Genomic DNA, 27,051 nt, shown 5'->3' on the forward strand with positions numbered 1-27,051 from the left:
GCTCTAGCAATAACAAAGTTCCTTTTACACGGTATTTCTTCTAAATCCCTCTCAGCCCTTTGGGAACTCTGAGTGACCTTGGGCAAGTCACAACTGCTCAGATTTTCATGTGCCTGCTGATTGTTTTGGGTGCCCAACATTGGGACTGACTTTCAGAAGTATCAAGCACCTGCAGGTTTCTTTACTTCTGCTGAAGGTGCAGGGGCCCAGACACAAATCCTCACAGGTATTTAGGTGCCTAATTCCCTTTGAAATCAGAGGAAGTTAGATGCCTAAGTCGCTTTGAGAATCTGGGCATCAGTCTGAAAATCAGGTCCAGGATTTTTCAAATTGGCCTCCAAAACATTGAGGCATTCAAAATCAGACTGCTTTTGACCACTTTAGTTCAAAAACAAACCAACCAACCACCTCCTGTGCCTCAGTTTCCCCATCTATTAAAGGAGACTCATGATGACCCCTCTTCCTCTTTATAAAGCCCCTTGAGATCCTTGGATGGAAGAAGCCACGTAAGTGCAGAATACAGTACTATTATTTATTTGCTGTTTAGAAAAGAGAGTCAAATTACAGGTAAATTGTGCCACATAGATTAGATGTCCCTGCCTCAAAGCACTAAGGCCTGGATCCTCAAACCTATTTAGGATTGAAATCAGTGGGAGTTAGGTGCCTAAATACCTTTGAGAATCTAGGCCCTATAGCCTAATGCCCCAATCCTGCAAGCTGCTCTGTGCACCTGGATCCCACTAACTTCAATGAGACTCCACAGGCACGGATTGCGGCCTAAAGATCTGAGCAGTGCACACAGCACACACACAGGTGCATGCGGTCATTGCAGCTGATGTGCTTCATGAAGCAAAGTAGGTGTGGAGAAGCCTGTGAGCGGAAGACAGCTTGTGAGCTACAAGGTTAGAATTGTTTCCATAACCCTTTGAGGATGGGGGACTATGTGCTGGAATCTTTTAAAGGGAGTCTCTGCTTAAAAAACATGTATTGCAAACAAAGAAATGTCTTTCTGGTATGAACAGTAGTTTAAATATCAAAATGGAAATAGAGCCATGGAAAATCCAGCCTACTTGTCACTATTCCTGTTCTCTGTTGGCTTTCCTCTCCTTTACTGGAACAAAACAAATCAATGAAGTCAGTTTCCCTTTTGCGTCTAGAGAGTTTCTTTTTCCATTCTGGGCACTGCACTATTTGAGTTGCAAACTCTCTAGGGGATATTTGTGTGTTTTAAAGACACTGGATTCCATTAGAATGTAAAACAGCTGCAGCAGTGGGAACAATTTTATTCATCTTTATGTTTTGTAAATGCTTTACTCTGAACAAATTGAAATTCAGAGCCATGCTTTGCTGATCGTGTCCCTGAAAGCAATGGTTGGGAGGTCTGCCCAGTGAGTTCCCAGGATTCAAGGCAGAGTGACTGTGGTGGCCCTTTAAGAGAAACAGAGGAAATTCTGGAATGAGAGAAGATTCTGGAGCAGTTAATCAGAGAAAGAAGGAGAAACAGCTCAGTGAGTTTCTCCAGTGATTGTGGAGTCAGTAAGTTGCCCGGCAGGTGGGGTTATGATTTGTTGAAAAGAAAAGAATAGAGAATAAAATTTGTCATAATTCAAGGGCTAGAGCTCCTAGCCTGACTGCAGGGACACAATTTTGTTTGACCTTTATTTAGTAGTCTGAAAAGAGTGGGGGTCTATTATAATCTGGGAGCAGCAGTTTTGGTAAAACAGTGCTTTAAGTGTGCCCCTCAATAATCCAGATCCAGTTTGATTTGGCGGGGGGAGGCTGGGTCTGCAGCCCCTTGTGATTCCCCACCCCACTTTAAGTAGTGTCTTGTGCCTTCAGTGAAAGTCCTAACCTCTTCTAGATGACCAGTTTTTACTCTTGGGTAACCAAGTTTAACTGGTTAATGAGTTCAGTTCTTTGAAGTTGTAAAGTGCTGTATAATGTGATTGTTAAGCCTCCTTATAAGCCATGAATAAAATTATCTTGGGAAGGGATGGATTGGGAATATCCAGACGGGATCACTTCCCACAGGGACAGGGTGACACCCCCCCCCCCCGCCCCAACAAAAAACAAACTCCTCTTCCAGTAAACGAAGATCCTCAAAGATATTTAGGCACTTTACAATTTACTTCAAAGAATTTAACTAATGATTTCAATGGGAGTTAGGTGCCTAAATATTTCAGAGGATCGTGGCCTTAAAGTATCACAGTAGGAAGTGCCCAGCACAGATGAGAACTAGAGAGGGACCAGGAGAAAATACTGCCCTGGGTCTAGCATCTGCTGAAGTAGCAGATGCTTTAAAAAAGCCTTGACGAGCCTTTAGCATAGCACAATGATTGCATATGATTGATCTCTGTGATTTTATTTCTCATGAATTATTGCTTTTTGGTTTTGTACTTTGCCCCTTCACCTGCTGTGATAGATGAGGGAGGAGCCATCAAATAACATGTATTAATTATCAATTTGTTTGTCATCATTATTATATAGAAGTAGAACTAGTGGGTTTCTACCTTGTTTTGTGAGGTCTAATGGAGAATTACTGACGCATACCGAATCTGATTCTTACACTGGTATAACTCCATTGCCTTCTTTAGTAACTCCTGATTTACACTGGAGTGAAAGGAAGAGAATCAAGCCTGGTAAATGTAATACAGCCCTGCCAGTGTCTTGCCCAGCTTTCATTAGGAAGAGGCTTTAACGAATCCCTAAGTAGAAATACCTGCTGGATTAGAATGACTGCATAAGAAGCAGCTAACTCTGCATCAACATTGTTCTGGGGTAAGGCAGAAATTACCCAGCCCGACTAGTCTTTAGTTGTGTGAGTAAGGATGAGTCATGTGAGCACAGGTTGCTGGACCAAGCCTGTAATGACCTGACTTGACCAATCATATTTTGAGAAGTGGTGTTAAGATCTAAGCTTTGGGGAGACTGCAGCACTTGGAACTGGAGTAATGTACCAAAATATTGGCGTTAACAACTGTGATAGGGAGCATCTGGGCCCATGACTGTAGGATAATCTAAACCCCTATAAAGTGCTGGAACAAATTAAGGCTCAGTTGTGCATGTAAGTAATTTTAGGCACGTGTGTCATCGTATTAAGTGCATTGAGATTATTCATGTGTCTGAAGTTGCGTTCTTAAGTCTTTGCGGGGTTGGGGACTTAAGCTATGTCAATGCTATAACCAGTTCACCAGCAGTGCCGCAGCTATAGCATACATGCTTCCTCCACCAATGGAAGAGTTTTTCTGTCAATGTAGTTAATTCACCTCTCCAAGAGGTGATAGCTAGAGCGACAGAAGAATTCTTCCGTCGACTGAGCTGTGTCTACATCAGGGCGGGGGGGGAATAGTTCAACCTAACGACAGCGTTCAGGGCACGAGGGACAGAGCTAGGCTGGTCTAGTTTTTATGTGTAGACCCAGCCTAAGGGGTCCCTTTGTGGATTTAGGCCTAAGGGCCAGGGCTTAATTTGTGCCCAGGTTTGCCAGGGCTGAGCCCCAGCACCTCTAGGCTTGGCAGTTCACAGCCCTGGCACCTCTGGGCCTGCTGCATCCATTATTAAAGTAAAAAAATTGCTTGAGTCCCGGCATCTAATTGCTTGAGCTGACACATCTTTCATTATAAATTAAGCACTGCTAAGGGCCTAGCCCTGCGAAGCCTTCCTTAGAGAGTTGTCCCGTTGCCTAGGCGGGATGTCTCACGTGGGGTAAGGGTTACTGTTGGAGTTTGCAGGATCAGGGTCCACGTTTTAAAATGGAAGCTGCAGGACAACATTTCCCCCGAATGCTGCTGTGCATCTGGAAGCTGGTGTGTTATATGGGGGCACCTTTGGGGTGGGACCAGGAGGGCTAGGGAAGAGAGGGGACTCCAGGCCCCATCCCCAAATCTATGAGGCTTCTATCTAGCTGCGCAGCTGTCGAGAATGGCTTGACATGGGAGGCCCAAGTGTAAAGGGTGAGAGCAAGGATTAGGACACCGTATCCTCCTCAAACTTACTTCATTTTCCTCCTTCGACGTCGTCTTTGCTGTGAGGCCTGCAAAAGGTAGGACAACGGTTAGGCTATTGTTGAATTGCTGTCCTGCAAGGCCATTGGTCAGCACTGGTTCCTTGTACTCCCCCGGCCGTCTGTACCCATCTGTTGCCTGGAAGGAGGCGTGGTCTACACCTAATGCTTAGGTCGACCGAGCTATAGTGCGCAGGCCTGTGGAAAAATTTCACACCTTGCACGATGTAGTTAGGTCGACCACCCTTCAGGTGCCCAGATAGCAAGTGTGAAAAATCAGGACGGGGGGGGGGGGGGAGAGGGTAATAGGTGCCTATATAAGACAAAGCCCCAAATAGCGGGACTGTCCCTATAAAATCGGAACACCCGGTCACCCTAACCTACCTGTAGACGCAGCAAGGTGGATGGAAGAAAGTGTCCGTGGACCTAGCTTCCGCCTCTTGTGGGGATGAATTCACTCCAGCAACCCCTTCCCTGTCTGTCGCTGTCGTGAGTGTCCACACTCCAGGGGCGGAGCTGCGGCCCTTGTGTTTGCCTTACAGCCTGTCAGCGCTTTCTTCGGCGTGTACAGCGCCGAGCACGGGGGCCCGGGCCAGGCACAGATGCCCCGGCCATCCCCGTAAATAACCCTTCACGCAAACAGATAAGGAGCGTTTCCGCACCCCGCCCTCCCCGAGCACGGCGGCGGCAGGCGGGGGCCGGCGCAGGTCAGTCCCCGCCCACGCCCGGCTCTGCGGGGCGGCGCCGGCGGAGGCGGAGCCGCGGCCGGGGAGCGGGGCCCGGACGCCGCGCGGTGCCGCCGCCGCTGCTGCTGGTCCCCGGCCTGCCGGTGAGTGCGGGCCCCGGTGCGCCCCGCAGGCCGGCCCCGGCCCCCCGCCTCCTCCGGCCCGGCGCGGCTGCGCCTCGGCCTTCCGAGCACCCGGCGGCGGGCCCGGGGAGCGGAGGGGGGCCGGCCCTGCGCCCCCAGTGCGGGTCGCTGGGGGTCCCGCTGGGGGGGGCGGGGTGCTGGGGGTCCCGCTGGGGGGGCCGGGGCGGGTCGCTGGGGGTCCCGCTGGGGGCGGGGGGATGCTTGGGGTGGGATGCTTGGGGGGCGGGTCGCTGGGGGTCCCGCTGGGGGTGGGTGGATGCTGGGGGGGGGCGGGGTGCTGGGGGTCCCGCTGGGGGTGGGTGGATGCTGGGGGGGGGCGGGGTGCTGGGGGTCCCGCTGGGGGTGGGTGGATGCTGGGGGGGGGCGGGGTGCTGGGGGTCCCGCTGGGGGTGGGTGGATGCTGGGGGTGGATGCTGGAGAGGTGTGTGTGGGGTGTTGCTGTGGGTCTTGTTGGGGGTGTGGTGGTGGATGCTGGAGAGGCTGGGGGATTGCTGGGGGTGGGGGCCAAGGTGGATGCCGGGAGGGCGGGGAATTGCCTTTGGGCCTTGCTGATGTCTGTACAGGATGCAGTAGGACTTTGGGTGGAGGGTGTGGGTGTGGGTGTGGGCTCTGCTATGCAGCCTACTCCAAAGTGCCAAACCACTGTAGACCTCAGTAGTACCAAGGAGCTAAAGCATTTATAAGTGCCCCTCTCCCCTCCCCTCCCCTGCTGCCTTTTGTCACCCTCTCCCTCTGCGTCCCACCCTCCATCAGGCCACCTCCCCGCTGTCACCCTGGCGCTGCGTTGCTTGGATGGTGTCTTCCTCTCCCCTAATGAGAATGACTTCGTCTGCAAGGTCTCCGAAGAACTGGACCATTTTCTGCTCCAAAACCAGCATGAGAAGTAGGTGGCTTACGTTGTGCCGTTTACATTGCAGGAGCTTTCAGATAAGGGCCACAAAACCTGGGCCCTTTTTACCCATGTGAATAATAAGATGTTTATGGTCCCCTTTGCCCACTGTCATGCAGGATGCTTTGTGGTGTTGGGTGGCTGTGCACTCCATCCAGAGGTGGCTGCATTTCTTTGCTGCTGTATGTCTGTAACTTCAGATGGGCCCTACAGGACGAAAGATTTTATTAGAGATGGGGGGGGGGGGGGGGCTGAGCTGCAACATTTGGAGCCAGATCCCATGTCCTAGACCAGTGATTCTCAACCAGGGGTATGCATACCCCTGGGGGAAAGCAGAGCTCTTCCAGGGGGTACATCAGCTCATCTAGATATTTGCCTAGTTTTACAACAGGCTATATAAAAAGCCGTAGCGAAGTCAGTACAAACTAAAATTTCATACAGACAGTGACTTGTTTATACTGCTCTGTATGCTGTGTACTGAAATGTAAGTACAATATTTATATTCCAATCGATTTATTTTATAATTATATGGTAAAAATGAGAAAGTCAGCAATATTTCAGTAATAGTGTGCTGGGACACATTTGTATTTTTATGTCTGATTTTTATAAGCAAGTGAGGTGAAACTTGGGGTACACAAGACAAATCAGACTCCTGAAAGGGGTACAGTAGTCTGGAAAGGCTGAGAACCACTGTCCTAGACCATTCAGAACTGGGTTATGGTTTATGGCCATTAAAGCAAGAGGGGTCAGTTACAAAGTTTGAGCCTGGATCTGCACTTTCTCAAAGTGCAGGGTTTTTGCCCTGGGCCCATCTCTAACTATTATTCTTCCCTGGGTAGAATTATGCTGGATGCTAGCAACTTCTGCAACAGCCAGTTCCCGGCCTCGTTCACTTGATGTCCCCGCTTGGTGGGTTATTACCAATAGTTTAAGATCAAACTGTTCTTCGTCAGCCCCTCCCTGCTAAGGCCTTCCTGTGCACAGTGTTCTCTGTCCCAGCAGAAAACGATTATGGGGCATGATGAACACAAACCCCTTGGCTTGGCTGCGCTCCAGAAGTATGTTTTGCCTGTCTGCTTGTGCACAGATAATAAGATTCAGATGAGTTTCTGTCAGAGAGTAGGGGCTAGATGGGAGAGAGAGATGTGTTCCAGGTAGACTTGCTTGGACTCTAGTTGTTTGAATTGGATACTCTAGTACAGTATTTTAGATTGAGGAAGATATTAAAGTCCAATTGCAAGGTACCTGGGAGTGAAACTAGATGTGATTTTAGTGTGTGTATAAATACCATGCAATGTGAAACAGAATATCTTTTTTTCTGACCTCATAATTTCTGAAGATACACATAATAAAGGGTTCCCTGTGAATTTAACACCGTGAAAGGTGCCGGATTGAAAGGTCTCAACCTTGATGCCCTCTTGTTTATCCATAGAACAGATAAAGGCAGAAGGATAATCTTGTGGTGAAAGCACTGGCCTGGAACTGGGGAAACCTGGTTCTGTTCCAGACTCTGTCCTGTGTAACCTTGGGCAAGTCCCTTCATCTCTCTGGGTCTCCGCTCCCCACCTGCAACCCAGGGTAATAACACTGGGCTGCCTGGCAGGGGTGTTGCGAGGCTAAATTTGCCAGTGTTGGCAAGTTACATCATGACAGGGACAGCAGAGCAAGCTGACCCAACCCAGTCGTGCCCTGGAGGGGTGCGAGGGTACGTCAGGCACCACAGATGGTTCACTCTCTAGCCCCTCTGCTGTTGCTCCCAGCTAGGGGGCCAATTGGCTTTTGGGATGTGGCTCGCTGGCCACGGGGAATGGAGTTAAGACCCCACCCCAGGAGTGATTTGGGGTCACTAATGGGGACTTGCAGTGTCTGCTTCTCCTTCCCCGTCCATTTCAAGCTGATGATGCCCTGTTTTCCTTTTCCAGAGTTCTCTTGTTCCCTCCCTTGTCCAGCCGCCTCAGGTACCTGATCCACAGGACTGTGGACAATGTCGATTTGTTAAGCAGCTTTTCTGTCGGGGAAGGATGGAAGAGAAGGACTGTTATATGTCACTCAGTCATAAGGTAAGGTGCTGTAGGTACAGCAGTACTTCTCCCTTACTGTGCCTTCCATCTCAAGGTGCTGTGCACTACAAGGCACTGGGTCTCACTGCACCCCGTGAGGATGGCTTGAGCCCTATTCTCTTCTGCAGATACGGAAAAAGGCAGTGAGTGGTTAAGTGACTTGCAAGGGTCACACGGCGAGTCAGTTATGAATAGAACCCAAGAGTCCTGACTGCCGGTCACATAGCTGAACAACAAAACTATCCCTCCTCAATTCACGCAATAGGCCTGAATTTACAACTGTGGGTAATTTCACCCTTGGGGTTCAAGCAATATGCTGGCGGTGTGCAGTCAAAGCTCGTCAAAGTGATGCTATGACAATCGTCAAACTGCCTAGTTGTACTGAATCCAGGCAAAAAGCTAACAGCTTTAGCCTACTTTTGTAATGCAGTGAATTCTATTTAGATGTGTAAGGCGAGGGAGTTTGGTCTCGTTGGAGCACAGGACAGGGAATCGGGAGGCCTGGGTTCTATATCTAGATCTGTAAGGGAGTGTTGTCTAGTGGTTAGAGTAGGGAGTCAGGACTCCTGGGATCTAGACCCAGATCTGAGGCAGGCAACAGGGATGGGGGAGTGCTGGGTTCTATACCCAGAACTGGAAGGGAGTGTGCGCTAGTGGTTAAAGCCGGGTGTCAAAACTCTTTGAATTCCATTCCTGTTCTGTCATTTCCCTGTGCGATCTTGGACAAGTTACTTAATCTTATGGTGCCGCAGCTAAAGGGACGTTGTCCGCTTAAAAGTCATACGTATTAAACATCTATTTGTTATGCGCACTTTAAGATTAAAAGTGCGAGAATTAAAAAAACAGATTAGTTTGTCAGTAACTTACGCTGTTTGGTCACGTTGTTTTTTTTTCCCCTGGCATTTCTCTCTGTGAAGAATCAGCAGAATTACTTTCACTTTTGTGCACAGTCATTTTTGTTTTCAGATACTCACTGCTGCAATGTTTGGGTTGCAAAACCTCCAGAGGGACGTTTGTATGTGTTTAAAAACAAAAGTTCCTATTACAACCTAAAACAACAGTATGGGGCATTTCAACACATCTGTCGGACTCAGATTCGGTAGAAGCTCTTTTTAAAAATTCTGACTCAAAAGAGAGTTGACTGTGTCTCTTTCAGTGTTAGCCTGGCGATCAGCCTGGATTCAGGCCGGAGTGGCTGTGATGTCCCTTTTAGGTGGACAGGTGGAATTCTAGACCGAGGAGGGAAGCTTCTTAGCGCTGTAATGTCTGGGCCGCAGACTCTGCAGGAGATGAATGTTTGTTGTTAAAAACAATTTGTTTTCATTGACCCCTTTTAAAAAAATTGTAGAAAAATTCCTGTTAGTCAGAAATTAAATGTTGGGCCAAATGTAAGTGGATGGGCTGCCCCTTTAACCCACCTGTCAAAAGGATAGATGATGCAAGGCAAAATACTGGTAACTTGTGCTTGCTTTTGCAGGGTGGGTGTCTGAAGCCGCTGTTGTTATATTGTCCCCAGTGAATAGGAGGAGGTGTAGAATTAGAGCCCAGCGGTTTACTCTGTCCCTCACTTTATTTTGATGATCAGTTGGGTGGCGCATCGAGGGATGAATGCGGAGCATAGCCCAGGGGTGGGCAAACTATGGCCCGGGCGCCACATCTGGCCCTTCAGGTGTCTTAATCCAGCCCTCGAGCTCCTGCCAGGGAGCGGGGTCTGGAGCTTTCCCCGCTCTGCATGTGCCGTGGCTCCCGGAAGCAGCAGCATGTCCGCCCTCTGGGTCCTGTGTGGAGGGGCAGCCAGGGGCTCCGCACGCTGCATCTGCCCCAAGCGCTGCCCCCGCAGCTCCGATTGGCCAGCGGCCATGGCCAAGGGGAGCTGCAGGGGTGGCACCTGCTCGTGCCTCCGCGTAGGAGCAGAAGGGGGGACATGCCACTGCTTCCAGGAGCTGCTGGAGGTTCTGGTTGCCACCCAGAGCCTGCACCCCTGACTCCCTCCTGTGCCCCAACCCCAGCCCTGATCCCCGTCCCGCCCTCCGAACCCTTCGGTCCCAGCCCGGAGCACCCTCCTGCACCACCAGCCGGAGCCCGCACCCCAACCCCCAATTTTGTGAGCGTTCGTAGCCCGCCATACAATTTCCTTACCCAGATGTGGCCCTCGGGCCAAAAAGTTTGCCCACCCCTGGCATAGCCGGTTTTCTGAATTAATAGCTTCTTGTCTCCCCTTCTCATTTGTTGCTCCTCAGGCTTCTCTGCCGCCTGGTCCCCTTGTCATGTGCTAATGCAAGTGCTTGGTTCCCTCCTTCCCGGGTATGCAGCTTAACACTTGGTCCTTTTCTCCTGATGTGCCCTGGACATACTGCCCAGTTGCTGCTTTCCTTTCTCTCCATCTTCCCTCGATGCTCCTCTCGGTTTCCTCCTCCTCCTCCTCCTCCTCCTCCTATGTAGCACAGCCTGCTAAAATGGCAGCTGCTTTTACAGGCCTCCAGGCTCCCTTGCAGTGAAGAGCATAGTCCCGTGTGGAAGCAGCTGGAGAGGAGGGTGTGAAGCCAGTGCCCTAGTAACTTAGCCAGCTCTGCACAGATCACCAGCAAGTGATCTGTGGGCCGCAGTTTGGATCATCTGCTGCTGCTGCGAAGGACACATGCATGCAGTATGTTGGTGACAGTGTGCATGGTTGTACTTTTGATCTTGTCAATAGCGCTGACTTGTAATAGGAAGGAGGGGAAGCTGCTCCTGCTGAGGTTTGACTACAGCATGAAGTGTCCCAGCACATCATGTATTTCCCTGCTGTTTTGGCACTAGGTTGCCCGAGGAGCCTGGCGATCAGAACAGTTCCTGCAGCACCACAGCGAGATCCCACCGCCCTCTCCAGTCCAGAAGTAGGGGAGGCAGAGCCGCGGGGCCGCGCCAGGCGGAGGTACCTGCCGATGGCTCTCAAGTCAACAGAGGAATCGGCAGGACTAGGCGGCAGCCCCGGAGGAAGCCGGATAAAGCTTTGTATGTCCCCAGGGTGATGCGCGAAAAACTGGAGGAGTTGAGAAATGAAAACCTGGCTGGAGCTGGAGCTGAGCCAGATGGTGATGTGGTGCAAGAGGCAGGGAGCTGCATTGAAAGTGCAACCGATGGGACCCCAGAGGAGTTGGGTAACTTTGAGGCCACTACAAATTCCAGCAGGGTAGCAAGTAATCTTGATCCAGTCCCGAGCAAGGAAATTCCTGAAGTCCAGGGCCCTAAAGAGGCATATGAAGAACATATTGTGGGTGAAATCTGTGTTGATAAAAGTAACACGTGTCCAGTGGACTGTTCAGATGTCCCTGTGTTGGAGTGTGCCAGGAACCTATCCATATTGGAAGGCCAGGATAAAGACTGTTTAGGTGCCCCTGCATTGGAGTGTAGCAAAACCCTATCTCAACGTGAAGACCAGGATAACAGCAGTACAGATGCCACTGTATTGGAGTGTAGCAAAAACCGGCACCAAGGAGAAGATCAAGACACCATGGATGCCACTGTATCGGAGTGTAGTGAAAACGTACTGGCCCTGGAAAACCAGGATAAAGGCTCTACGAATGCCACTCTGTCAGAGTGTAGCAAAAACCTATCCCTACCGGAAGACCAAAATAAGGAGTCTGTGGATGCCTCCTTATTGGAACAAAGCAAGAACTTTTCAGTACTTGAAAACCAGGACGAGGGCTGTATAGACACCATTATGTTGGAGCGTAGCCAGAACCTAAGTCTCCCAGAAAACCAGAATCAAAGAGGTATGGATGCCCCTGGAATGGAGTATGGTAAAAAACCATCTGTACTGGCTGACCAGGATAAGCACTGCATGGATACCTCTGCACTGGATCGTGCCCAAAAGATATCACTACCAGAAGATCGGGATGAGGATTGTACAGTGCTGGCGGGCAGACTGCGGTGTGGGTTGGAATTGTCTGCAGAGGATAGAGGCACGGAAAACCCTGTAGTGAATGAGCAAGAGGAGAGCAGCGTAGAGGACGACTGTGGCGCTGAACTCTTGCAAGAGGTAAAGGTTTTGATGTGAATGTTACCTTAGAGACTGGATTTGTGATAGTAATGACCAGTGGATGGGCTGTGGATTAGAGATGTGGCAGTGATTTTAATAGGCTCTGTCATCTTCTAAAAGGGAAAGGAGGAGCCCCTGAGACACCTCTTTGTCATGGCTCTGGCAGACCTCTGGTTATGGCTCCTGCTTGCTTTTATTGAACCACTTAAAAGTATAGAATCGTAGGACTGGAAAGGACCTCGAGAGGTCTTCTAGTCCAGTCCGCTGCCCTCGAGGCAGGGCTAAGTATTCTCTAGACTGTGACTGTGACTGTGAAATGACTGGGGAGTGGATGGCTCAGGCAGTGGGCTGTGTGGTACACACAGGTGGGTCTCTGTCCATTTCCTAGCAGCCAGGGGTCTCCATCTTAAAGCCCTTCTGCTGCTAACTGGGTCTGTTGAACAGCACAGGCCAAAGACTGAATGGGCGTTGGGAGCTGAATTCCCCTCTCATCCCTAGAGGGGTCTTTCCAGAGCAGGGTTCAGGCATGTTGGTTGGAGCAGCGTGTAGGGGAAAGCTGGTGGCTAAACTGGTTATGCCATTTTCCGGTGGGATCAGTCCTAAGCATCTTACATGGCTCCCATTCCTGTAGTATCGGAGCATCTCACGATCATTAGAGCATTTATCCTATGAGGCAGGGCAGTGCTATTATCCCCATTGTACAGGTGGGGAACTGAGGCACTGAGATACTAAGTGACCTGCCCAAGGTCACACTGGAAGGGTGTGGCAGAGCAGGGAATTGAACCCAGGTCTCATCCCAGGCTCGCACCCTAGCCCCTATATATGTAAAATGTACAGGCATACTTTGTGCTTGATAGAACATTGCATTTTTGAAGACCCCTAAATGTCCTTGCTCATTGGCTTCTCCTGCAATATTAGAAATGCACCTTGACATCTAACACTCTTCTCCTCCCAGATTGCAACTTATTTGACAGTAAAGGACATTAGCGTCGAGAAGATCCGGTTCGATTATTCCAGCTATGGGGATGCACAGATCAATGAGGGAGATTTTGGACATGTTATAGAGATCTACGATTTCTTGCCATCCCTGAAAACGGAGCATCTGATGGAAGCATTTTCAGAGTTCCAGTAAGTACCTACCTCAGAACAGGGCAGTTCCTGCTTGCCATCCGAGCTTAAAGACATTCCGCTTGACATCAGTGGTGCCAGTTGCCTGAATGAAGTGAGCAGGATGCGTGCAGCCTTGCATACACGATGTAAATTGTTTCAAGGGCCAGTGCAAGAACATAACGAAGTTTCATTGCATTTCAGTTCTGTCCTTGCATTGTTTTTAGTGGCTAGAGCACCAAACTGGGACTCAGAAGACCTGGGGTCTGTTCCTGGCTCTGCCACTGGCCTGCTGGGTGACCTGGGGCAAGTCACTTTGCTGCTCTGTGCCTCAGTTTCCCCATCTATAAAATGGGGATAATGTTACTGACCTCCTTTTGTTAACCTTTTTGAGATGTACTGATGGAAGGCGCTATATGAGAGCGAGGTGGTTTATTTGTATTATCCTCGATTTCTCTATAAAAATAGAAATCGTGATTCTTTAGGCCCTAATCCGGCAAACACTTACAAAGGTGCATGACTTTAGTCATGTGAGTATCATATGGATTTCAGTGGGACTGCTTGTTACGTAGGTGCTGATATTATAATAATAATAATAATATTTATATCGGCCTTTCATCCGTAAAGCTCTGTTTTTCACAATCTTTAATGTTGTTATCCTCACAACACTCCAGTTCTGCACCTTTCAGAGGCTAAGTGTCTTGCCCACGGTCACAGAGGAAGTCTGTGGCAGAGCAGGGAACTGATCCTAGCTCTCCCAAGTTCTAGGCTAGCGTGCTAACCACCGGACTATCTTTTCTTAAACGGCCCTCATCACTGTAGTATCCGAGTTCCTGAGTAAAATTACACCTGTTGATTAGAGTTCAGCTCCTAAAGTATATTCAGTCCTGGTGAAAATGCAGTAAGGATTGGGTCCTTACTTTGCTCTTTCAGAGGTAAGATGGATCGTGTAAACGTGTAGCACAGAGGCAGTAATCCAATGAGAGCTCCTTAAGGAGTGCATTGATTGTCGTGTCAGAACAAAATTCATCCCCTTAACTGTGGAGCTGTGACCAGCGTGCCTCTAGTACACTGTGTCCACTCTGCAAAAATGTTTGATTATTGCGTCTGCAGATGGATACGCATTCATGCTCTTCCCTACCACCTGCTTAATGTACATAATGGTGTGGTGGTAAGTTTCTGCAGGAGACCCTGTAGCTTAATAGTGACGTTAACTCCTAAAGACACAAGCTACTTTTTGCAGTCTGTCCTCGGCATTTACTTTATGCTCTTAGCTCTGATAGGGGGACTGGGCTGAAGGCTATCATTAAAACGAAACTGATCGTTTTCCAGTTCTCATGCCCCTAGCGTAAAGCAATGGCATTTGAGTTTCCAGTGCTGCTGGGGAGTCTTTGAACGTTTTGTTTGGTTGGCTTTCATGCGATTAAAAACTCTCTCTCTCCCCCCGTTAGGTTTTGTACCACCTTTTTGGTACCCCTTTCTGACACTTGCACTTCCTGCACCCGCATTCCTGTTGACATTGGAGGAATCAGTTTGTCGGAATGATACAGAACGCTTAGCTCTTTCCGTGACAAATCCCAAATCTGGGATTGGAATTAAACCGTGTGTTTCTTTTAAAGAAATGTATAATCACCGGGGGCAACAAGTCCCTGGTGTGGGGGGGGGGCACTTGAGTGGGGTTCAGGATATGTGGATTCTGTGCCCGCCTCTTCTATTAAGTCACTGTGTGGCCTTGAATAAGTTCCACTTTGCCCCTCTACTTCTGTCTTCCCATACAAAGCATTATCCCCTTTTTGTAGGTAAAGCACTGGGTATCTAGGGATGAAAAGCACCCCTAAGTACTGATATTACTAACTGACGCTATTTGCCAGATTGTTTATGGTGTTGCTCTCCTTTTTCTTTGTAGCAAGAGTGGTTTCAAAATTCAGTGGGTCGATGACACTCATGCCCTGGGTATCTTTTCCAGTCTGGCAGCAGGTAATGTGACTTGATTCTTTAGTAACCTATGGCATTGGTGCGACTTCACCAATGTTGCACGGTAAATAGTTGCGGAACCTTAAAATTCCACTTGCCCTGTAAGCTGAATTCCAGTGAGTGTCATTGGGTTTCTCTTACTAAAAAGAAGACGCCCCATTCCTTCTGGTAAGGTGAAATGTGGAAGAGCCAGGTCTACAGCGTGGTATTGGTAAAGAAATCGTATTTAGGATTAAATCCAGTTTCATCCCAAATGCCACGTTCTCATTGGCAGTTGAAAAGAAATCCATTTCCCTATGTGGGTGTGGAGAGTTGTGTAACTTCTCATCACCCTCGCACACCCTATGGAAGTGGAAGTCTTTCTCCCACAGCTGTTAGGCGTCCTGGTTCCTGAGTGAAGCAACCTTCTGTAACCGTCACGGGAGATACCGCTGACGGTGCATGCCAAGTCATTCCAGTACTGAATCTAAGCAGCTGCAAAACATGGATGCCAGTTCCCTGCCCTGCCACCTCCCCCAACTTTAAACTTCTTTAAACCACAGGTTCAACTTCTGACACAAGAACCTAGAATTAAGTCTGCATTGTTGATGTTCTCTTCTATTAAGTACCTGTTCTGTGGAAACTCTGCTTTGCAGGTTTTTAATTGGCTTGGGTAATAACCAGGCTGCTGGGACTCCCTGTATAAGGAATTAGTGTGTGAATCATTTTGCATTTTAGAAATGAATCTGTTCTGCCAACTGGGTTTATTCTCAAAAATGAACAGAATTCTAGCAAGCCTACAACAAAGGGGACGTGCGACCCTCCGTGGACATCATTAACGGCTTGTGACATCTAGGTCAAAACACCTGACCTTACGGCAAACTGACCCCCAGCTCATAATGTTCCTTAGAGCGGTTCATGTCTGGCTGTGCGTATATTCAGAAAGCCTTCATTCTATATGTGGGGCCTGATCCTATCATCCCTGACCCATCCTGAACAAAACAGTTACAAATTTCAGTGGGAATCTTGCAGGCCCAAGGCCTGCAGGATTCAACAGCTGAGTGAATTGAATAAATTCCACTGTTCCGCTAAAAATCTAAGGCCAGATCATCAGCTGAGATAAAATGGTGTCGTTCCAGTGGCTTCAGTGGTGGTGTGTTGCTTTAAAGCAACTGAGGATCTCAACCTGTGCACTGAACTTTGTTTGTAGTTACAAAAATTCAGCTTGTTGACCGTAGCGATCTTTATTCTTTGAAGCATCTCAGGCCTTGGGACAGAGTTATCCTTCTCTAAAGATCCGATCTTTGATCCATGGGACAAGACAGTCTAAAACCAAGGCACTTCAGCGACCAAGTAAGAAACCTTTTATTTGTGTTTGCTCCTTGTTTCGCATATCTTCTGCTGCTAGGGGTGGTTACTGTGACTAGCTTATTCATTATACTGGATTTCAAAATAAACCCACAGTAGAGACCTTTACTGCTTTAAGAACAGGTGTTTACTCTTGTGGCTTTATTGGCACTGTTGTGGTGTAGGAGGGTGAGCTGAATTCTTTTGTGCCTCATACATCAATTGTCACCTTAATTCTGCTGGTGGAAGATTTCGAGTTATGATGCCCGAGGCAGAAAGAATCCAGCTGGGTCTGTAGATTAGACAAGTGACTGTGAAGGGGAGCACATCAGAGGTGGAATAAGAGTATTAACACACCAACTCAGTCTTGTTGCAAGTCACTTTTCTGACTTTTGTGGCACACCTCAAAACCATCAGCTGCCTTAAGGAGTGGCGTGATCAAGTAGTAGTCTTGTGTGTTTGTAACAGGAGGACAAAGCATGCAGAGGAAGATCATAAATCTTTATTTTTTAGTGTGGGCCAAAACTTTTATAGTTGGGTGCCGACAGTTAGGCACCTAAATAACTGACCTGATTTGCAACGTTACTTTTCACAGACGGCTCTAATTTCAGAGAGAGCTGCAGGGATATCCCCACCCTCGAAAATCAGACCCTATGGACACCCAGGCTTGAAAATCTTGTCCGTAGCCTGTTAAATACCGTAACTTCTCCATTGTTCCACCTGTCCTCTGCTAAATGCAGCCTCCTGCTGAACGCATTATTAGTAAATATCCTTCTGAAGAGCAGCAAGTCCCACCTGGAGGCATTGTGTCCAGTAACACAGGAGCCAGTTCCGCTCTCTGTTACAGTCACAGTTCCCGCTGACTTCAGGGAGAGGTGCCAAAAGGTTTGGGGGTAGAATTAGATTGATGGTAAGAGAGGCTGTGTTGCGCTCTGACAGTACAGGTGGGATTGACTGACTGGTTGCTTTTAAGCACATGCTTAAACTCCGTTGCTTTCAGTGGGGCCTCAGCACTGAAGCACGGACTCTGGTGAATCTAGGGCTCCTTTTCGATGCCACTTGCTTCAGTTGTGTAAAGCATAAATAGCAGGCAAGAATGAGATCTGTTTCCACCATTGATGTTGGGGATCTGGGGTGTATATTAATTGATGTTAATAGAGACTCATGGTACATTTTCCCCCTACACTAATTAGTTCAAACAATTAAATATCACAGAAAATGAAACCAATAGCAGTTAGTACTTTGTGGTTGGCATAATTTTTATTATTCAGTAGCAGATTCAGATAAAATTGTTTAAGCTTAGCCATTCAGAGTTAGTAACATTCAGTTCATTTGATTACTTTAAAATCATACTGTAATCAGTTATGCTTGTTGCAGTAAAAGTGAAAAATGTCATGCATCTTGGCGCAATATGAAGATTTCACTGTACATATAATTACTGTGTTTATCCAGTATATTATAGTCAAAATAAATTTCAGTATTAATTAAAAGGACACTGTCATTTTTTTACCACTTCCTGAGTTACTAGCATGGCTAGATTATTGAAACTGAATTTTTCAACAAATCCAATTAGCTTTTCCCACTTTTGTTCAGCTTGTATGCTGAAGGGACTGGTGTAGTTCACATCCTGATTCTTGTGCGCTAGGCTAGGGGTGTGATATCAGGGTTGCGGAGGAATGTTCGAACCTGAACAAAATTGTATTTAATTAAAAAAAACAACCCGGTTTTTACCAAAACCTAAACTAGCTGACAGTGTCCCCTTTAGAACCTTGTCAGGAATACTGGTGATTTATTTTCCAAGCTGTGGGTGGATAAATTGAGCCACTGTCCCTCTTGGTTTTTTTTTTTTTGCTGCCGTTGGGCCGCCTCCAGTTTTTTTGTTTGAACAATCTTTTAATAACCCAGGCCAAGCCATATTGCTCACTGGATGATTTCAAGTTTGCAAACAGTTAAACGACTCTACTGGTATCAAATCCACTGTATATTAAACGAAGGCTTATTGAGCCTGTGGGTTTGGACTTCGTAAAATGTTGGCTTTTTAAAAAAAAAAAAAAAAAGTAATCCATTTTGAAGCTTTAACAAGCCAGCTGGTGGTTAACAGCAGCAATTGCCAATAACCTCGGGCAAATGGGCTCTTCAGAAAAGCCTTTTAAAATCTACACAATCATTTCAAAATGTTTAGGAGTTGAAGCAGTCTGCTTTCCGAGGGGTTAGCGCTAGGCTTTCAGAGTGAGTGTCTCAACTGATGTCAGTTTTTCTTGGTATCTGAATTGCTAAATTTTGCCCGGAGTGGTTCTGAAGCAGTTGGTGAATTTTAATCACTGAAGGTTCTCTACCACTGCAGTGAGGGACCAGGTTTTAAGCCATCTGAATATAACACTTTGCCTTTTGTCTTTGAATCTATGCGTATTACAGACAATAAATTTGGCCCCTCAGCATCCCATTGAGGCAGGTCAGTAAAGTCCCCTGGTGTGAGGTAGGATGGTTGAGACAGAGGTGAAATGACTTGCCTGTAATTGCACGGTGACTCTGTGGAAGAACTGACTCCCAGTTATGTAGTTTAGCTACACGACAGTGTTCCTAAACTAAGAGGATTTAATTAGGGGGACTTCCCCCTCTCCTCCATTTTGTTTTATTTAGAGCTCCTTCAGCTGGCTAAAGAGAGACCCCAGACTGACACTGCAGTGGCTAGAAGGCTGGTGACAAGGGCTCTGGGTTTGCAGCACAGAAAGCAGAGAGTCTCAGGTGGTGACGTGCTACATCCCGGGAACTTGGAAGAGTAAACTGACCATGGGCCGAAGACAAGCTTCAAAGGAGCATGGGTGGGATAGCGAACTGCATGTGGAACAGTGAGTTGCCATTAGGACACACTGTGGAGTTGAGGTTTTTTTCCCCTCTAAATGAAGGAAGGGAACAAGTTGACTGTTGTTAATATTGAACTCCCTTGTTGCATTCTGGGAAATGGGCCACCTAGTTTTTCAAATTATTTCTCACTAATCCAGGGTACAGAGGCCACTGTAAACTAGCTCTTTACTAGGGAGAGCATTTTATCTTGGTCCCCAGCAGGTGTTTATCAACACCCTGCCAAAGCAGCTCATTGCCACTTTGGGGTGATTGGTAATCTCCACTCATGGGCTGTGATAGCTACAACAGCAAAGCCTCCTTGATCTAAGCACTAAATTCTTTTAAAATGTATAAAGCCTCTCGCAAGAGCTGCCCTAGATTGAAGGTTGTGGGAGGGAAGAAGGGAATACCTTGGGCCTTGATTGGAAGCAAGAAACACAGAGCAACACATTTGCAGGAGTCAATAGCTGTTTAATGTTTACTGAAGTTGTAAAGCTGACGTTTGTTAAAATAAAGTTATACCACAAAACTGATAAGCAGCAAATGCATGTGGCAGCATCAGTTTTTCTGGATACACAGTATGTAACAAGCATGTGCAGGGTTGCGATGGTGCAGTATTTCAAGGAGCGTTCTTATCCACTGATTTGGGGGGGAAGCCAGAACTTGACATCCCCTGATCCTGAGAGAATGCTGCAGGACTCCCACTGCAGGAGCTCAGGCTTTTGAACATTCTTCAGGCTCAGGCCTTTACTAAAGTCTCTCCTCCTCAGAACAAAATGGAGCTTTCCAGATTACTGTAGGTGCAAAACTTTAGCCAGATGCCTCTCTCTAGGCAGAGAGGAATAACTTAGTATTTATTAGATACATACTTGAAGATCCTCTGATAGACATTAGCAAAAGGACTTGGCAGGCATTCCTTACACCTCACAACACCCCTGTGAGGTAGGTTAGAGAGAGCAAAAATGGAGGTTAAAGGGACACATCCAACTTCAATCACACTTCAGGTGTGTAATAAGATAAAACATTTCAGTCCAGTGATGTTAGTATAACTAAGTGATTTTCCAATTTGCACTCAGCTGATGCAATACCATCCTTTGCTGTAACTTAAGAAGTGACTAGAGTGCAGGTTTGTTGAAGTCCCTTTAGTTAGTTAGGTTGCTGACTCAGAGCAAGCGAGTGGGAGTAGAACCCAGGTATCCTGGCTCCCAGTCCCTTGCCCTAGCCACATGGCAGAGGGGTGAAAGAACTAAACTTCCAGGTCACTCAATGAACATACACAAAAATGGCATAAAAAACTCTTTTCTGGGCAAAGGAGATTTTTATTCAAGTAGGTGTGTGTCTGAAGACATGTAGCAACATGCGTCCTCAAACAAACAGAGGAACACACTTAGCACCATTATGCATTTACCGAAGTGTAAAATCTCTTAAAAAATCGCTTACACAGGTGGTCTGACATAATGCAAAGATCCAGATCCCTGACAGTAAAGGCCAATAAGTTATCTTTGTAAAAGTATATTGATGATACAATGATTAACTATATTCACCCTTTAAAGAAAAGGCTCAGATGTAATATCTAGCTTAAAAGGTGTTGGAAGGAATAGATGTACATAAAATCATTTGGATGAACAGCTTAGTGTGCAGCAGAAATGCTGTTTAGTCTCCCAACACAAGAATGTGTACTAAATAATGGAACTTGTCCAGGTCTAGATTGCATAATTGACTTGTAGCTGTGTGGAGTTCTGGTAAGTACTGTAGAGAACACAGTGTGGACTAGCCCTGCTTTAGATGTGCCTTTTAAAGATCAAACTCTGAGTGGAGCATTTGAAATGAACAAGTTTACATTACGGTATTAAATTACACTTGGCAGCTTCCTGGTCTCAGGAAGGTGCTCCAGTTTTTCTTAGCTATGTGCTAAATTGGGTATTTTCATGGCAGGACTGAGGAGGAGTTGGATTTAAGTACCTTTAGAAAAGCAATGTCCGTTCAGACTCAGATCAAAGCATAAAGATGCTGAGACAGGAGCAAGGCAGCTGAGAGGGAAGTATGTTGAAACACTGTCAATGGTAGGGACACATGTAGGTTGTCCTCACCCAAAGGAAACCACCACCACCTCTGCGATCTGCTCACTGCAGCCTGGAACTGTGCAGATGAACAAGGTGGGAGGGAGTCTCCAGTGAACAGGTTAGCCTGGATGGATGTGAAGCCCTAGCTGCGGGGACATGGAGCCGAGTGGAATTAAAGTCTGGTTCCAAATCATCTTAATATTAGGAGTGAAGTTACAAAGCAAATTCTGTTTCCTAGTGTGCTGAGCACCTGAAATGGGTATGGAGGGTGTCGCTGAGAATAACTTACGATGCTAATTTGAAGTCCGTGGTTGTTTACTTGGTTTCTTTTTCTGTGCAGTGGTTAGGGAAGTCGCAAACAGGCATCCCTGCTTCCTTAAATAATGGGTGGGAGGCCGGCTGCTCTACCGCGTGGACACCTGGTTATTTGTGAGTCCGCTGAAGTGATCAAACTTCTGTTCCATTTCTTGGCCCAAGGAGTCACCTGAGAGGGGCAGAGAGAACCAGGTACTGTCAGCAAGGTATCACTTGAGACTGTGTAAATTATGCCTTTGACACCAAAGGCAGATGCACAACAAACCAGGTAAATTGAGTAAATTACGCCTCTGTTTCTAAGCTGCCACAACGTGAGTTTTCCTCCACACGACTGGGAGTTCTGAACTTGGATCAAGGGCCCTTGCCTGCCTTTCGGCTATTTAATTCTATTAACATTTGACAAGCATATAGCTCAGCTTCAGTTCATACACTACGGAAGGAGCGAGGGGAAGAATAAAACTAACACTTGGCTGTACACCTCACCCAACCCTTTAAGAACACTGTCCCACAATTTCCTTCGGAGACGGACCAATATCATCTTTTGCACCTGCGCAGAAACAGGAACTGCTGGTAAGTGACCTGCCCCATATGACACAGCAGGTTAGTGGCAGAAGCAGAACACACAATTTGACTCCCAGCAGCTGGCTCTAACCTGTAGCTCACGCTGCATGCCATAGCAATAACTATTGTCTGAACAGCTCAGCTTCCCACGTGCTCCTGCTCACCTATATGGCAGTTGTACATCCAGATGCGCTGTCCATCATACCGGCTCTTGCACTTCATCACGTTGTTTGAATAATCAGATTCTGCCACTTCGTAGTTTGGGTTAATGACGATCTGGGAAAGAGTAAACAAACATCATAGAACCAATGAAAGATGCTCAGTGAAATGTAAATGGCAAAGAAGATGGTCTCTTTCGTTGGTGTTTGATTTTTATCCACGCTGGTGCTATACAATGACTTTAAAAAAAAACAACAACATTTTTTTGGTAAAATGCTTTTTGAAGAAAAAAACCTATCTAAAGATAGTTTTAATTAAGATATGTTATAGCTCAGATATCTCATCATGGAATAGGAATTTTACATTCTAATTTGATAGTATGAGACAATATATTCATGGAACTCATTTACAAAACTTTTCTTAAACATTACAATCGCTCATGGATTAGGTACCCAATTTCATGGGGTTCCCATATAGATTATTTAGGTTAATCTTTCTAATCTACCCAATGGGACTCAATGCTCAGTCTTGCAGTTCTTAGACTGTGGATTTGTGTCTCTAGAGATAACGTACTTGTTAACAGCAAAAATGTTTTTAAATAGAGAGATGAGAAATAACAGACCTCAACTCTATTGTCCCTCTGCAAATTTGTGTACACAGAGTCAATCCCTTACCTCTCTCTAAAAGTGCAAAGGTTCAAAGAATAGAAGAGTGTTGGGGGTGGAATAGATCTGGACAAGAAGGAGAAGTGAGGGACATAGGGTTGTTTTGTTAAAATATATGTTTGCTGTTGAAGAAAAAAATACAGAATACTTAACGTTGTTTTAGTTAAATAAAACAATTTAAATGTCTGTCCGGTGATGTTCTCCTCCTAAGACTAATGATAGTTTACCTCCCAATGACTTCATAAATATCTGCTTCAATTACCTTTGGTAAATGAAATAACCAAATAAACATTGCATTTTCTGATAGAGCTGTAAAACTAATCTGAAAAGCTTTCAAAATAAATCACTATTTAAAAATGTATAGTGTGTACCTTCTAAATATGAAACCTACATCTATCTCTGAGTTGTGAAGAGTATATATTAAGATAACAACCAACAAGAATGCACTTTTATGTAGAAAACCGTGATTTAAATCAAATCCACCCCATACAGCGCCTGGCACGTGACTAGGGCTCCAAGGTCTACGGTAATACAAATAATTAAGAAGAAGAGCTGGTCAGAATATTTTTAAAAACCTGCATTTTTTTCAAACTATTTTTCAGTTCATTTTCTGACCAGCTGTATTAGTAAATCCTTTAAAACTCTTTGCTACATCACAAGAGATTTCCTTAGACACAATGAAACAGTTTCACATGGAAGAGGATTTTTCACATTTGATTGCAATATTATTTGCATGCTCGCAGCGCCCAAAGAGCTAGGTGCTTCTCAATCCCAACTGAAGACACTGGACCTGCCTCAAAGCTTACAGGCAAAGGGGAGGCTTGATTGTATTTAATAGGACAGCTGTCAAGACAAAACTAATTTATTTAAAAAGCTCTCTCTCTGCTCTCTGTGTACATGAAAGGTTTTAGATTTTTTACCCTTTCCATAGTTTGTTTGAATTTCAGTTCACTTGGGCAATGAAAGTAGCATTAAAGTGAAACTGACTGAAGTAGCACTGGAGGATTCCCATGCTGCAATGTTAGAGTTAAAAGGAGCGCATGAGAATGATCAGAATTCTTTTCACTCCTTAAATTACAGACAGTGCTGTTTATACGGGGGTTTGTAAAACACTTAATCACCAGTCACCTAAATTTTTGTCCGAAAATTACTTGAGAGCATTTCTGAAGGAAGGCTGGAACAATTGTACGGTATTCAAAATATGGCGCAGATCATAGAGGATTAGGGTTGGAAGAGACCTCAGGAGGTCATCTAGTCCAACCCCCTGCTCAAAGCAGGACCAACCCCAACTAAATCATCCCAGCCAGGGCTTTGTCAAGCCGGGCCTTAAAAACATCTAAGGATGGAGATTCTACCACCTCCCATTCCAGTGCTTTACCACCCTCCTAGTGAAATAGTTTTTTTTTCCTAATATCTAACCTACACCTCTTCTCGTGATCTGTCTATTGTAACTGGCCATGCTACCTTGAGCTTATTTTTAAAATCACCTAAGATTGATAGAAATGTAACCAGTTTGCTGCTAGATACCCGTAGACAAGCGACCACCTCCATTGCCCACATTCCAGTCCCCACGTACCTGGAAGAGGTAATCTCCTGGTGGGATATCAGTAATGTCGACCCATTGGCAGTCAATATCATGACGATAGACATCCCAGCATCCCACTGTGATTCCTTGTTCCCCAAAATTAGCACATTCGTACTGTTTCTGCACATCTACAGAGGAAAGAGGTGTGGACACAGAGTGCATGTCAGAACAATCGCAGCTGGTGTGGTGGGTATTCTCTTAACATCACTATGAGACAGGCAGTTCCTCTGTGAACAGAAGAGTGTATACACAGTGCTCCTGAGGTGAATATCGTATCTTAGGATAGTGCGTCCATCCCAAAGCAGCATTTATGAACTCAGTGGATAGGAAGCCCCCTGAAATGCAGCCACTTCTGGGGTGGAATGCAGCAGTGTTTTTGACAGAAGGCCACAATGCTACATGAGAGGAAGTAAATAATTCTGTGTCCTTTTGAAATTAGAGGGGGAGTTTTAGGAAAACAGAATGTAAATACATGAGTTGGAATTTATCCGGGACAGCAGGTTAGCACTTCTCATGTAGAAAGTGCCAGTGGTTCCTTCAATTCCCTCAAGAGACTTTAGGTCTCATCCAAAATGTTGCAGCTATAACAGTCTGCAGGGGCAGGGAACAAGATGATATAATGCACACCTTTTTCCTACCTAATCACCCAGATCTGTGGCTAGGAAGTACTTGTGTCATTGGAAAATCTGGCCTTACATTTCTGACTCCAAACAGCTCTGCACCCAATGAGCTGAGCACGTTTGAAGCTCGTTATTCTTCATGTAATGGCACCAGGAACCTTTTGTAAGCACCAATAGATTTCGACTCTTTTCATGGTTTAAAGACTAGGAAGCATTGACCTCCTTTGCCTCAAGAACAATCACAGCTCTTGGATGAGCAAGTTCGCCATCCTCCCTGCTCAGGGACATGGCTGGGTCTTTGGATCCTGAGAACACCAATAAATTCCCTACACAAACTTCCCACGCAATGTGGATATAGCAAGAGTACCTTCTTCACATTCAGTGTCTTCCAAACAGAAACTGGCTTTGTGTCCTTCGGCCACCTTGGTACCATTGAGGTTCAACAGATCGTAGTGTGTGAAAACCTCCATGCTGTGATAATGTCTGTAAGAGACAAAGAAATATAGTCTTTAGTTAGGAGAGCTGTTAACTTACTGCCATCTTAAAAGCATAGCGTAACCCCTAGAGAGGAAGGATGGTCCAGTGGTTAGGGCGTTACCCCACAACTTCGGAAAGCTGGGTTTAATTCCTTGCTCTGCCACAAACATCTTGTAGGACCGTGGGCAAACCACTTAGTTTGTGTGCCTCAGTTCCCCTGTAAAATGGATGGATGCTGCCATACCTCATGCATTAAAGAGCGGGAAACCAAGAGTGATTGGGGCCACATACGCATCTCAGAGAGATGGAAACCTTAGCCACCTTAGTTCAAAGGGTACAGAACGTTAAGTTACTGGCCAGAAATTAACAGCAGAATGAGGTAAATTTAGTTTTGAGCTCATTTCACTCTGCCTCAAACAGGATAGCTGGGTTCATACACACAGTCCACTTCATAATTTTAACCGGGCACTAATAGAGTCAGCTTGATCCTGTCTGCGCTGCTGTCAGACAGGTTCCTGCTCTACACCACGGCATTGTAGTCAGGGTGGTTCCACCACCCGTGCGGATAAATTTGTGTGTGTGTGAGAGAGCAATATTGTGCATCAAGCCACTGATTCAACAAAGCTGCTTAACTTTAACCATGTCTTTAAGTCCAACTGACGTCAGTGGGACTTGTGCGTAAGTGCTTTGCTGAGTACGGATGGACTTAAAGACATGCTTAAAGTTAAGCATGGGCTTTGCTCAGTCAGGGCTTAGTTACACTGATATAACTGAGATGGGAATTTGTCCCCCGCTCCTTGGAACCAGTGGTAGAGCGAAGTGGCTGGAACATGGTTGTTGCCAGCACGGTTACCATCAAAGGCTCTCAGATACCATGGTGATAAGCACGTGAACAAAACAGGCCCCAAATCCTGCCATCTGATCCCTGCGAGCAGACCCGTGCCAAGCCTCACTGATTTTAGGAGCACTCGGGATGGGCCCCAAGAGTTCATCCGCACCGATCCGATTGCGGGATTGGGCCAATTGCACAGAGCCTAATCCAAAATACATTGCTGAAGAGCTTTTAAAAAGTGGCTCGACTTGAACAGAAAGCAGAACTAGCCCTCTGCCTGTAAAAATAAATCAGGGCTTCTCAGTAAATGGTGCTCCCGAATACGGTCAGTCAGATGTTTGCATCACCAAACTACGGACGTGTTCATTTAACTAAAATGTACTTCCAGACCAATGAAAAGCATTTTTTCCCTATAGGAAAAGAGGATTTTTCTTCACACCCCCCCCCCCCCCTTCCAAAATTGCTGTCACTGAAATCGCTGCCAGATGTTCTTAAGTCTCCCTGGACATTAAGTGGCTTTTCTCCATTTTTGTCCTGCTCCTCTGTCACATGCCTGCTGAACAGGGGCTTCCAGTCCTGGCCTGAGACGGCTGGAAAAAAGAGGAGCATTCTGTGGTGGCCAAGCTGCTGATTTTGAAGTCGTCTATTTTGGCTGCCTCCGCTGCAAAAACATTTAGAACCT

At 46.4% G+C, this 27,051-nt stretch overlaps 2 protein-coding genes across 3 annotated transcripts in view; one reads left to right on the forward strand and one right to left on the reverse strand.

Annotated features, from left to right (window-relative positions):
• Positions 1 to 1,456: 1,456 nt before the first annotated feature.
• On the forward strand, positions 1,457 to 19,600 carry R3HCC1 (R3H domain and coiled-coil containing 1). Its single transcript, XM_074939902.1, has 9 exons — positions 1,457 to 1,508; positions 4,647 to 4,832; positions 5,625 to 5,754; positions 7,683 to 7,820; positions 10,620 to 11,841; positions 12,797 to 12,969; positions 14,855 to 14,925; positions 16,159 to 16,254; positions 18,889 to 19,600. The coding sequence occupies exons 1-9, from the start codon at positions 1,457 to 1,459 to the stop codon at positions 19,029 to 19,031; spliced, it is 2,211 nt and encodes a 736-aa protein (XP_074796003.1). The 3' UTR covers positions 19,032 to 19,600.
• The window catches only part of LOXL2 (lysyl oxidase like 2), an 86,805-nt gene continuing 79,169 nt past the window's right edge, over positions 19,416 to 27,051 (reverse strand). Inside the window, exons 12-15 of one of the 2 annotated variants that reach the window (XM_074940213.1) lie at positions 25,428 to 25,543; positions 24,432 to 24,568; positions 22,196 to 22,307; positions 19,416 to 21,639 (exon numbers count right to left, since the gene is read on the reverse strand). In XM_074940213.1, coding sequence (XP_074796314.1) covers positions 21,560 to 21,639; positions 22,196 to 22,307; positions 24,432 to 24,568; positions 25,428 to 25,543 — 445 coding nt within the window. In that variant the 3' untranslated portion in view covers positions 19,416 to 21,559. The remainder of the gene's footprint in view (positions 21,640 to 22,195; positions 22,308 to 24,431; positions 24,569 to 25,427; positions 25,544 to 27,051) is intronic. The other variant, XM_074940212.1, reaches the window with a different exon arrangement.

This window comes from Natator depressus, chromosome 26, assembly GCF_965152275.1.
Source record: "Natator depressus isolate rNatDep1 chromosome 26, rNatDep2.hap1, whole genome shotgun sequence".
NCBI lineage: Eukaryota > Metazoa > Chordata > Testudines > Cheloniidae > Natator > Natator depressus.

Bases quoted from the DNA above. Each gene is read 5' to 3' on its own strand.
- R3HCC1 (XM_074939902.1), top strand. From the start codon at position 1,457: ATGAGAGAAGATTCTGGAGCAGTTAATCAGAGAAAGAAGGAGAAACAG. The intron at 4,833-5,624 runs GTGAGTGCGGGC...ACCCTCCATCAG, and splicing joins TGCTGGTCCCCGGCCTGCCG to GCCACCTCCCCGCTGTCACC. The intron at 12,970-14,854 runs GTAAGTACCTAC...TTTTCTTTGTAG, and splicing joins GAAGCATTTTCAGAGTTCCA to CAAGAGTGGTTTCAAAATTC.